Genomic DNA, 13,716 nt, shown 5'->3' on the forward strand with positions numbered 1-13,716 from the left:
AAGCAGAGAGATGGGACTTGAAAACTGACACCAAAGTAAAAGGTCTTAAGGAATTGCACAGACAATTGCTCAAATGCATATATATGTGTATGCATAATAGATATAGACACAAATATAATATATAAATATATACATATAGTGTTGTCAATCAGATAACTGCTAATAATTTTGAAATAATAGAAGTAATCTACATGATCATTAATAAGATTGTGTTTAAAAAGTTTTGGTTACAGCTATACAGCTGTGCACAATGCAGTCATTTTAAATGAGAAGGCATATTAAAATGTTTCTCATAACAATTGGAGGGGAAGTATTTATTTTTAGAAGGCTCAGAGAAAGCATATGTATGATAATTTCATTTTTGGAAAATTATTATATTTATAACCATATCTCTAGCTATATGTACAAAAATGGTGGAAGGTTATAAGAAAATTAACTATCTCTATCTATAAAGGTAAAAATAAGGAAAATCCTTCCTATTTTGTAGAGTTTAATGTTGTTTAGTTTTTCTTATAATGATCATTTACTGTTTAATAATATAAAGCAATTAATATACCGATTTTTAAGTATATGCAATTTTGTAGACCAATGTGCTAGTTACTGCAAGAGAATTCTAAATTCAGCTTCTGTTCTTTTCAGGATACGACACTATCTTCTTAAAACTATATGGCCTATTTTCAGGGTAGAAAGATATGAACACTATCAACCTAGTTTATTCCATGTTGACTGTTCCATTATTTTCCAGTTTCTATCTAATATTCTAAGTTCTACTGTAACAAGTCATATAATAAAATCCAAACCATAAAAAGGAAGAAGAAAATATAGCTTAAGAAGAAATACAGATGGCCAATAGGCACATGAAAAGGTACTCAAATCTCTAATTTTTAGAGAAATGAAAATCAAAACTACAATGACTTACCACCTCATGCCAGTCAGAACGGCCACCAATTTAAAAAATCTATAAATAGCAAATGCTGAAGAGGGTGTGGAGCAAACGGCACCCTCCAACACTGCTGTGAGTGGAAATCGGTGCAGCCACTGTGGAAACACTTTCCCTTTTCACATTTATGCATTGGAGAAGGAAATGGCAATCCACTCCAGTATTCTTGCCTGGAGAATCCCAGGGACGGGGGAGCCTGGTGGGCTGCCATCTAAGGGGTCGCACAGAGTCGAACACAACTTAAGCGACTTAACAGCAGCAGCAGCAGCAGCAGAAAATCAAAACCAGAATTACCATATGATTGAGCAATTCCACTCCTGGTCATATATCCAGACATAATACAATTCAGAAAGATATATGCACCCCTATGTTCATAGCAGCATTATTCACAACAGCCTAGACATGGAAACAAACAAAACGTCCATTAACAGATGAATGGTTAAAGAAGAGGTGGTACCTATATACAAGGGAATGCTACTGCACCGTACAAAAGAATGAAATAATGTCATTTGCAGCAACATTGATGCAACTAGAGTTATCTGAAGTAAGTCAGAGAAAGACAAATGCCATAAAATATCACTTGTATGTGGAATCTAAAATTTAACACAAATGAACCTATCTATGAAACAGAAACAAAATCAGAAACACAGAAGACAGACTGTGGTTGCCAAGGGGGAGGGGAGCGGGAGAGAGGTGGATTGGGAATCCAGGGTTAGCAGATGCAAACTGGTATATATAGAATGGATAAACGACAAGATTCTACTGTATAGCAAGGGAAAGATATTCAATATCCTATGATAACCATAATGGAAAAAATATGAAAAAGAATGAATATATATATGTAACCGAGTCACTCTGCTATAGAACGGAAATTAATACAACACTGTAACTCCACTTTACTTCGATAAAAATAAATTTTAAAAATACAGTTTATTACATACTGTTCTTTGAAAAAATAATGATAAAGACATTTTAAAGATTCTCTGATATAGTGGGTTAAATAATGGCCTTCAACAAATAAGACTACCTGCAATTGTGACTTTATTTGGAAAAAGAGTCTTTGCAGATATAATTAAGGATGTCGAGATGAGAAAATACTGGATTAGGCTGGGACCTAAATCTGATCACAAGTGTCTTTAAAAGAGAAGAGAAGGGGAGAAGGCCAGGTGAAGATGGAGGCAAAGACTGAAGTTATATATTAATAGCTACAAGCCAAGGAACACTAAGTATTGCTAGAAGCCACCAGCAAGAGAGAGACATGGAATGAACTCCCCCTCAGAACTTCCAGAAGAGGCCAACACTGAGCCCTTGATGTCAGACTTCTACACTCCAGAATCACGGGGGAATGAACTTGGCTTTATTAAACTGTCACCCAACTGGTGCTAATGTATTACAGAAGCCGTAGGAAACAAATACACCTGGGTATTTAAAAATATTTTTGACACATTTTTCAAGGAACAATGTAATTAAATAAAACAAATAATTTTCTGAAATCTAAACTTACCATTTAAGCTCTGTCCTATTTGCATAGTACCAGAGGCAAAATCTGTAATTGAACCACTTAGAGTTCTTGCATCAAAAGCTGCATTATCCTTTTCCAAACCATTGATGAAGAAACTGATTTTTGTCTGATGTACCTGTTAAGAAATTATTGCCATTATTATTTTAATTGCATAACCTTTTATTTTATAATAACTGCCATTCGCAAGCTTTCTCAAGTTAATTTCCCACTTCTCCACTTCCTTCAGTTGGAAAGACTGGGAATTTATTTTAATGGTCAAATGATATATATTGTGTTTGTATATCTAGACATAAACCTATATATAATAATTCTGTGCTGGATCATACATACCAGGGTATTCAAAGGTATGCATAACTGTTTGTCCCATATATTTCACAGTTCTATCTTCCATGCCTTCATAAGTTGTTCTGGAGATACTACTTCTTTAAGCAATTAGTTAAATTTGTTACAGTCATATTTGGAAATAAACAGAAATGAATGCAAAAGGCAAAAATATTCAAAACCAGATATACTATAAATGTATTACATATGAATATAATTCAATTTAGGTTACTGACACAAAGACTCCTTATAAACATTTATTTTCTTGGGTGTTGGTATCCAGTTGGTAATTTTCACCTGCACTTCTCCATACAGAATAACAAAAATCTGCTGATCATAGTCTAGGCTAATTAATCAGGTACCCTAACAACCCTCTACACCAGAAGTTAACAAGCTTCTTCTGTAAACAGATAAATATTTTTTATTTGTATGCCAAATGATTTGATTTTGTGGTCTAAATGGTTCAGGTCACAACTGTTCAACTCTGCTGTAATAGGAAAAATCAGCCACAAACAATACACATATGAATGCACACAAATGTGTTCCAGCAAAACTTTTATAAAAATAGGTGGCCAGCTATAATTTGGCTACCCCTGGATTATATCATAAAAAGTTATGCAGATTACTTCATTGAGAGAAACATAATATCTTGTAGTTGAAGGTTAGATGCTAACATCTTAAATAAAATCATCAAATGTAGCATTCAAAATGAAATTATATTAAAACAGCCTTTCAAAAATTAATGAAAATAAGCAACCATCCTCCAATATTTTTAAACCATGTGAGTAATTGCCTTAGAAACTCTTTTCAAAGTCCCCATCTTTAAAAAAACAATTACACACACACACTATTGGCAATTATAAAAATTTCTTGGCAATATCAATATATCAGTTCTTCAAAAACTTATTAGTTTGGCTTTTTTCCTCTCTATCCAACCTGCTTTCATTTAAAACTATACTTTTTCCTAAATGCATAGACCCTGTGTTCCATTTGACTTAATTATAAAACAAAGCGTTAACATAAAGACCAAAAATCACACACTAGCTCCTCACGGACCTGGATATATACCCTTCTGCTGCCTTTTTTTTTTTTTTTTTTGCATGCCATTTTTTACAGCCTGTTACTGTCATTTGGTGTTTGACTGTTATCATTATAAAAGATACAGCCTTTTCTACTTTGTTATTTGTAGCATTATCTCATGTTTTACAACATCTCTGCGCAACATGCAGGCACATGAAATATAACTTGTGGAAAGTTCTCGAAGGTATTAATGCATAAAAAAGAATGTGGTTCCATCTCTACTGTCTTTACCCAGCCAAAAGCTGATGAACAGCCAATTTTCCTTTATCACATTAGCGCAGCCATGAGGGAAACACATTTGTTCTAGTCAGCTCCACTAAAGATACTATTACCAATCTAACATATACATGTTTTATATCAGCAGTATTCTCAGAGCATGAGAGAGCCAACAATATATTAACACTAGCATGACAGTTTATTTAAGAAAAGAAAATTGTCTCTGTAGAGGGACAGAAGTTAGAAATGTATGGCTAAAGCTCAGTGTCACTGGTCTAATAAAGGTAATAATTCTTTGGCTTTCTTTATAGCAGGTAACACTCCTGTGACAGTTCTGTCATATCATTCAAATAAAAATGTTGTCTTTTACAAGTTTAAGTGCACCTTCATTTTGAGTCAGATAGAAAGCATGCTTTTGATTTTCTGTATTCACTGTATTATATCTGTAGTCAAGAGTTCAGGACCTTCTTTTCTTTTTTCTTTTTTTTTTTTTATCAACTCATCACATATTTACTTAGTAGAAGGATTCAGTGTCACTTGCAGTGAATTCCAGAAGAATGTTTTCACTTTGTTGGTACTTAAAAAATGATTAATGATGATCCCAAGTCACTCTTGCCTGTTGTGGCCTCTCGCCCACCCACCACCACCAACTACCTTTCTATAAATAAGATTAAATCCTCTTTGGTGTTCTGTATCATGTTTTATATTCCAAGATTCCCTAAACTACTTTGCAATTCAGGTCTGGGGCGCCATCACACTGAAACTGTGACCATGATGGGGGCTCTTGGCCATAGCTCATCCTGATGATCCCCTTGCCAGTTATTTAAGGGAATGGGAATATATACGATGGAATTTCTGATCTGTAAAAAGAAAGCCTTCTGCTCAAGTGAACTTCCTCTCTATCTTTCGCCACCTCTCTGAGGATTAGAGGAGTTTGGACATGTTTATTGGTGAGGCTTGAAGGAATGAATTGGCAAAACTAGTAGCAGCTGTAGAAAAGCTTTACGCCCTCACAAGATCCCCAAAAACATTTCAGAAAGAAGATACAAGGGGGCATGTCATTCTCAAGCCTTCATTCTCTTAGGCCTTCAAATTTTACTTTATTGATTTTTTGGGGGGGCGGGGTCAAATTTGTGTCTCTGTGATAGGCTATACTCATTCCTTTGAGCTCCAGAGTATATTAGACTCAAAAAAAAAAAAAAAAAGGTAGAATTCCTCACCATCCTCATGCCTGATTAGAGAGGAGCATAATTCAAGATTCTAGAAAATCATACATCTGCTGAGAGGCTACCAAGGGAAAAAATACAACCAGGCCCCCCCTGTAATTATCAACAATCTCTTGTGTCACTGAAATGCCAGGTTTCTGTTGCTTTTCTACTTAGGCTGGCTGCTACTGCTACCACCACTACCAAGAACAACACAAAAGCAAAATAATGCTGATTCAGGCTGGGGAAAAAATAGGCAGAGTCCCTATGCTGACTTCCTCATTGGAGAAATAGTTTTGCAGCTTTTCTGTTGTCTATATCATCCTAATTTTAATTTACTTCAGCACAGCATGAACCCAGAATCTACAGTGGCCCTGTAAGTTACACCAAAAAAATAAATAAAATCACAATCATTTCCTCTAGGAGTTTGTATGTATGAAAGCATAGAGTATTTTTAGCATACTAAAAGTATGTGAATCGCTATAAAAGATGACAGTTGTTTTTCACTTAAGTATTGAAGTTTATTGTCTTTTTCATGGAGTTGCTTCGAAAAGTTGTGCCTTAATCCATAAATGTGTGGTGTAGAACCTCTTTTGGGACTTTCTTTGTGGGACCTATCTTCCTAGAACTGACTTATGAGCCTCCCAAGAATATAAGTTTCATTAATTTGACGGATCTCATTTTAAAGCAAAACCATTTTAAGCATTTTGAGTAACATCTCTCTCATAGATTAAATACAAGTGGTTTGGCAACAGATCTGAAATTCAGACTCACTCTCAGAAGATGAGGATGGGTGATACAAATATAAAGATCATCATCTTGAATGCTAAAGATTTCAAACAAAAAAAGAAAACTACTTTTCCCTACAGATATGAATCTGAAGGGAAAACTTTATGAAGGAAAAAGTGTTTGGACTTTCTGAAATAGAAATTGTCCTAAAATAGAATTTCTATTTCTAGGTTAAAGAAGGATTTGCATAAAAGATTCAACTATTCCATCTATAATTTTTAAGCATAAGGACGACAGTTTATTCTGAAAACTTCATAAGGTTATTTTAAAATATCACATGTATGTTTCATCCTCTACCTGAAAGCATGTGGAATGCCACTCTGCTTACTGTCCTAAACTAAAGGTCTTCTGAGGTTTTCCCTCTCTCGTTCCATCCACTTTTATATCCAACTGGTCACCGAGAGTCACCTTCACTTAAATGGTGAGATTTCCTCACTGTCTGATAATCACACAATGCTTAATTCTATTTTAATGTTATATTTAAGCTATTTCCATATGGTGATAAACTTGCTACTGCTTTTTCATTTACTTAAATTCTTAGTATTTTCAAAATATATATCTCAAGTCCTAAATCCTACAAGGATTCTTTATTGACTCCTTCAGCATTATCAAAAGTGTTCACATTTATTGAGAAGCTAGCATATTGAGCATTGTCCTAAAGTTTTCTTTTATCTTTACAACAACCTGAGACAGATTTGGAATTATCTCCAAGTAATGAAATGGAATCATAGAGAATTAAATATAAAAAGGTTACATTTTTCAAAGTCACATAGAGGAGTGACTGGTTCTAGAGACTGTTTTAACCAATTTTAATTAGCTACACCCAGTTAGCATTTGGAAATAGCCACCATCTAGTTTATCTGACCCATCCATTGAGTTACTTTGCTTTAACTCAACACAGTGATGATTCAGGTTTTGTATCAATGCCTCCCATCATAAGAAGGGTAACAACTCGAATGAGCAATATAATCATTTGCCATTTTCCTGGCAGTGTTTTGAGCTTTACTTATAGTATCTTACCAGGTTCTCAGATCCCCCTCTGCCATGTTATTAGTATTATCCCCAAAATGAGGACTCTGAGATTCACCTGCTGCACTATTCTGACTCTGCAGACTTTGGGAAACCTTTCATCTTTGAACAGCTTTTACTATTCTAAATGAACTGGAAGATGTCTCTTTATAAATTCAATTCTTAGGCCCCAGCTCTAATTACTGAGACCACATGAAACAAATCCAATCCCTTTCCCACACAAGAGTTCACACATATTTTTCTCCCAAGTCTTTTCTTCAAGATAAATGTGTTTGGCTTCTGTGGTGTTCTAAATATGACATGGCTTTGGGTCTCTCTTTTAAAATATGGCTCCAGAAATACTACAATCTCTACATGCGGCCTCTCACCAAATTGAAATAAGATTATCACCTTAATGTAATCCAAACTTGTATGCTACATTTCTGGCAATGACATCATATAGCTAAAACTGATAAATTAAGTTGAGCTGACTGTTAAAGCATATCTACCCCATCCTGTACATATGCAGTTAGTTTTGTGAATCCAAGGACAGGAATTTATATTTATCCACAATATATTTCATCTTGTTAGATTCAGCCCATTGCTCCAGGCTGTCAAAATCTTTTTGGATGCTATGTCTCTCATCCAATGTATTTAACATCCTCCAAGATTTGTATCATTTGCAAATTTGATGAGCATGCCCTACGTGCTGGGCAGAAGCTCAGTAAATACTAATTGACTGATTGACTAATAAATACTCCAAAAATAAAACCACCAACACAATCTACAGTGTTGCAGTTCTAAGCAATAAAGAAAAGGCATCATTTTTAACAGATAAAATGTGTCATACAGGAATTCTTCACCTTTGCAGAATGTTGCACACAAGTATTTGGAATGTGTATGTGTTCCCACTGTTGGTTTGATTTACCGATAACTTCTTAAATCTTCCTTCTCTTTGACCATATGAAAGATGCTGCAGGGAAATGACTTCTGACACAGCTATATTATTCAAGATTTTCTGACTAGTTTTGTTTCTCTTTATTATCTCCCATGAGCTCACATTTCAACACTCCTGTCCCTGGTCCCTTCTTTCCTCCCTGCTCCATTCATCCCCAACCCCTTCTCCAACAGAACTCTGTCTCTGACATAAAGACTTCTGTTTTTCCTGTATGAATAACTCAGACAAGCCAGACCCTGGAAGTGATTCATGCCTAAGTGACTACATTTACACCCTAAACAGGGTAATTTGGATTTACTCCTCTCTCCATGACACCTGTCGGGTTTCCCTGATGGCTCAATGGGTAAAGAATCCACCTGAAATGCAGGACTGGGTTGTGAAGTTCCTCTAGAGGAGGAAATGGCAACCCACTCGGGTATTCTGGCCTGAAAAATCCCACAGACATAGGATCCTGATGAGCTACAGTCCATGGGGTCACAAGGAGTCAGGCATGATTGAGCAACTAAGCCTGTATGCAGGCCATGACACCTCTTCAAGCTCTCCCTCCATATACTGCAACCTCCTAGGAACAAACCTCCAGCTTAATCAATCTCTAGAAATTTAACATAGGAATGTAAGTAATTTTCTTTGTCCAGTATTGAGTTGATATGAAACTCTCGTGGCCACTTTTTCCGAAACTATTACTCTATTTACTTTAAAAAGTAGCTATTAATTTACACACACACACAATGGAAAAATGTGCCAATTGTTTCATTATCGATTTCATAGGGAATGGGATAGAGTCAGCCCATTGTCTGTAGGTACTATCTAGGAACATTTTATGCTCAATTCCACATTTAAGAATGCTTTTGGTAGTGTGCATATGTTGCATAAAATAAATAATAAGGAACCTAAGGAACCTACTATTAGTATATATCACAGGGAACTATATTCAATATCTTCTAATAACCTACAATGGAAAAGAATCTAAATACATATATGTATAGGTATGTGTATATATAGAGAGAGGTATGTATACATATATATATATGATCACTGCTATGCACTTGAAGTTAACAAAACACTGCTTATTAACTATATTTCAATTTATAAAAATGGTTGAAAAAGAATGCTTTTGGTATACAGATGATCATAATATTTGATGCTGTTAATTGTCTCAATGTATCTTTAGTTCTTTTTCCTATTTTATCCATACAGAAAAGATGACTTCTAAAAGATTATTAGAATTAGCTAAAAAGCACCTCAGTAACTTTTTCAACATTTCCTATCCCTAAATCTGGAAGTTGTTTTTATGCCTACAATTTCCTTTCCTTAAAAAGTCAAGTTCTTATCATGTCTTCCATGTCTAGGAAGATAACTGTTCACCATAACTTTCTGCTATACAATAAGTCTTTGTTGGTTACATATTTTAAATAAGCAGTATCTACATGTCAGTTCCAAACTCCCAGTCTATGCCTTTCTCCATCCTTTCCCTGATAACTATAAGTAATTTTTCTAAGTCTGTGGGTCTGTTTATGTTTTGTAATTAAGTCCATTTGTATCATGCTTTAGATGCCACGTGTAAGTGATATCATATGTTATTTGTCTTTCTCTTTCTGACTTACTTCACTTAGTATGATAATTTCTAGGTCAATTCATATTGTTGCAAACGGCATTAACTCATTCTTTCTTTACGGCTGAGTAGTACTCCATTGTGTATATATACATCTTTATTCACTCATCTGTCAATGGACATTTAGGTTGCTTTCATATCTTGGCTATTGTGAATAATGCTGCTATGAACACTGGCCTGCATGCATCTATTTGAATTAGAGTTTTCTGGATTTTTGTGCAAATGTAGGATCACTGGATCATATGAGAGCTCTATTTTTAGTTTAAGGAACATCCATACTGTTTTCCATAATGTCTGTACCAATTTACATTCTTACCAACAATATACGAGGATTCCTTTTCCTCCACATGCTCATTAGCTTTTATGATTTTTGACTTTTGGTGATGGCCATTCTGATTGGCTTAGTGATGTTCTCTACTTTCTTCAATTTATGTCTGAATTTTGCAATAAAGAGTTCATAATCTGAGCCATAGCCAGCTCCTGGTCTTGTTTTTGCTGACTTTGTATAGAGCTCCAAAGAATATAATCAATCTGATTTTGGTATTGACCACATGGTGATGTCCATGTGTAGAGTCTTCTCTTGTGTTGTTGAAAGAGGGTGTTTGCTATGACCAGTGTGTTCTCTTGGCAAAACTCTGTTAGCCTTTGCCCGGCTTCATTTTGTACTCCAAGGCCAAACTTGTCTGTTACTCCAGGTATCTCTCGACTGCCTACTTTTGCATTCCAGTCCTCTATGATGAAAAGGACATTTTTCTTTTATGTTACTTCTATAAGGTCTTGTAGGTCTTCAAAGAACCATTCAACTTCAGCTTCTTTGGCATTAGTGGTTGGGGTATAGACATGGATTACTGTGATACTGAATGGTTTGCCTTGAAAACGAACAGAGATTATTCTATCATTTTTGAGATTGCACCCAAGTACTGCATTTTGGATTCTTTTGTTGACTATGAGGGTTACTCATTTCCTCTAAGGGGTTCTTGCCCACAGTAGCAGCTATAATGGTCATCTGAATTAAATTCACCCATTCCAGTCCATTTTAGTTCACTGATTCCTAAAATGTCAATGTTCACTCTTGCCATCTCTGTTTTACCAATTCCAATTTACTTTGATTTGTGGACCTAACATTCCAGGTTCCTATGCAATATAGTTCTTTAGAGCACTAGACTTTACTTGCACCACCAGACACATCCACAACTGAGCACTGTTTATGCTTTGGCTCAGCCTCTTCATCCCTTCTGGACCTATTTCTCCACTTTTCTCCAGTAGCATATTGGACACTTACTGACCTGAGGAGTACATCTTTCAATGTCATATCCTTTTGCCTTTTCATACAGTTCATGGTGTTCGCAAGGCAAGAATACTGAAGTGGTCTGCCATTCCCTTCTCCAGTGGACCATGTTTCGTCAGAACTCTCTGCCATGACCCATTCGTCTCGGGTGACCCTACACAGATGGCTCATAGTTTCAATGAGTTTGACAAGGCTGTGATCCACGTGATGTTTGGTTAGTTTCCTGTAATTGTTGCTTTCAGTCTGTCTGCCTCTGAAAGATGAAGATAAAAGGCTCGTGGAAGCTTCCTGGTGGGATGGACTGGCTGTGGAGAAAACTGGGTCTTGCTCTGGTGGGCAGGCCATGCTCATTAAATCTTTAATCCAATTTTCTGCTGATGGATGTAGCTGTGTTCCTTCTCTTTAGCTTGGCCTGGGGCCAAACTATGGTAGGGATCAGTTCAGTCAGTTCAGTTTAGTTACTCAGTCATGTCCAACTTTTTGCAAACCCATGGACTGCAGCACACCAGGCTTCCCTGTCCTTCATCATCTCTCAGAGCTTACTCAAACTCATGCCCATCAATTCAGTGATGCCATCCAACCATCTCATCCTCTGTCATCCCCTTCTCCTCCTGCCCTCAATCTTTCCCGGCATCAGGGTCTTTTCCAATGAGTCAGTTCTTTGCATCAGGTGGCCAAAGTATTGGAGTTTCAGCTTCATCATCAGTCCTTCCAATGAATATTCAGCAGAATATTCAAGGAGAGATAAGAAAATATTCCTCAATGATCAATGCAAAGAAATAGAAGAAAACAATAGAATAGGAAAGACTAGAGATCTCTTCAAGAAAATAAGAGATTCCAAGGGAACATTTCATGCAAAGGTAGGCACAAGAAAGGACAGAAATGGTATGGACCTAACAGAAGCAGAAAATATTAAGAAGAGGTGGCAAGAACACAGAAGAACTAAAGATCTTCATGACCCAAATAACCACAATGGTGTGATCACTCACCTAGAGCCAGACATCCTGGAATGTCAAGTGAGCCTTAGGAAGCATCACTACAAACAAAGCTAGTGGAGGTAATGGAATTATAATTGAGCTATTTCAAACCCTAAAAGACGATGCTGTGAAAGTGCTGCACTCAATATGCCAGCAAATCTGAAAAACTCAGCAGTGGCCACAGGACTGCGAAAGGTCAATTTTCATTCCAATCCCAAAGAAAGGCAATGCCAAAGAATGCTCAAACTACCACACAATTGCATTCATCTCACACATTAGCAAAGTAATGCTCAAAATTCTCCAAGCCAGACTTCAACAGTTTATGAACTGTGAACTTTCAGATGTTCAAGCTACATGCAGAAATGGCAGAATATCCAGAGATCAAATAGTCAACATCCAGTGGATAATCGAAAAAGAAAGAGAGTTCCAGAAAACATATACTTCTGCTTTATTGACTACGCCAAAGCCTTTGACTGTGTGGATCACAACAAACTATGGAAAATTCTTCAAGAGATGGGAATACCAGATCACCTGACCTGCTCCTGAGAAATCTGTATGCAGGTCAAAAAGCAACAGTTAAAACTGGACATGAAACAACAGACTGGTTTCCAATCGGGAAAGGAACATGTCAAGGCTGTATATTGTCACCCTGCTTATTTAACTTATATGCAGAGCATATCATGGGAAATGCTGGGCTGGATAACGCACAAGCTGGAATCAAGATTGCTGGGAGAAATATCAATAACCTCAGATATGCAGATGACACCACCCTTATGGTAGGGGCAATGACAGTAATGGCGACCTCCTTCAAAAGGACTTATGCCAGCACACTGTGGCTCCCAGGACTGTTTTAATCAATTAGATCTGATAGAGTGTCTGAAGAACTATGGACAGAGGCTTGTGACATTGTACAGGAGGTGGTGATCAAAACCTTTCCCAAGGAAAAGAAATGAAAAAAGACAAAATGGTCATCTAAGGAGGCCCTACAAACAGCTGAGAAAAGAAGAGAAGTGGAAAGCAAAGAAGAAAAGGAAAGATATACCCATCTGCATGCAGAGTTCCAAAGAATAGAAAGGAGAAATAAGAAAGTCTTCCTAAGTGATCAGTGCAAAGAAATAGAGGAAAACAATAAAACAGGAAAGATGAGAAATCTTTTCAAGAAAATTAGAGAACCAAGGAAACATTTCATGCAAAATGGGCACAATAAAGGAAAGAAATGGTATGGAACTAACAGAAGCAAAAGATATTAAGAAGCGGTAGCAAGAATACACAGAACTATACAAAAAGGGTCAAGGATGAGATCCTTGGATGGCATCACCGACTCAATGGACGAGTTTGAGTAAGCTTCTGGGAGATGGTGAAGGACGAAGAAGCCTGGCGTGGTGCAGTCCATCTAGTCGCAAAGAGTCAGACGTGACTGAGTGACTGAACAACAAGTTTTGACTGGTGTGAAGTGGTACCTCATTGTAATTTTTATTTGCATTTCTCTTAATTAGCAATACTGAGCATCTTTTCATGTGCTTATTGGCCATTTGTATGTCTTCTTTGGAGAAATGTCTATTTAAGTCTTCTACTGCTTTTCAATTGGGTTGTTTGTTTGTTATTAAGTTGTATGAGTTGTTTGTATATTTTGGAAATTAATCCTGTCAGTTGCATCATTTGTGAATATTTTCTCCCAGTCTGTAGGTTATCTTTACATTCTGTTTAAGGTTTCCTTTGCTGTAAAAAGCTTATAAGTTTGATTATGTCCCATTTGCTTATTTTTGCTTTTATCAATATTTACATTGCCTTGGGAGATTG

General features: G+C 36.4%; 1 protein-coding gene across 1 annotated transcript in view; it reads right to left on the reverse strand.

Moving 5' to 3' along the window:
* USH2A (usherin) overlaps positions 1-13,716 on the reverse strand; it is a 930,744-nt gene that overhangs the window by 862,520 nt on the left and 54,508 nt on the right. The window contains exon 3 of the mRNA XM_052653949.1: positions 2,445-2,577. Coding sequence (XP_052509909.1) covers positions 2,445-2,577 — 133 coding nt within the window. The remainder of the gene's footprint in view (positions 1-2,444; positions 2,578-13,716) is intronic.

This window comes from Budorcas taxicolor, chromosome 16, assembly GCF_023091745.1.
Source record: "Budorcas taxicolor isolate Tak-1 chromosome 16, Takin1.1, whole genome shotgun sequence".
Taxonomy (NCBI): Eukaryota; Metazoa; Chordata; class Mammalia; order Artiodactyla; family Bovidae; genus Budorcas; species Budorcas taxicolor.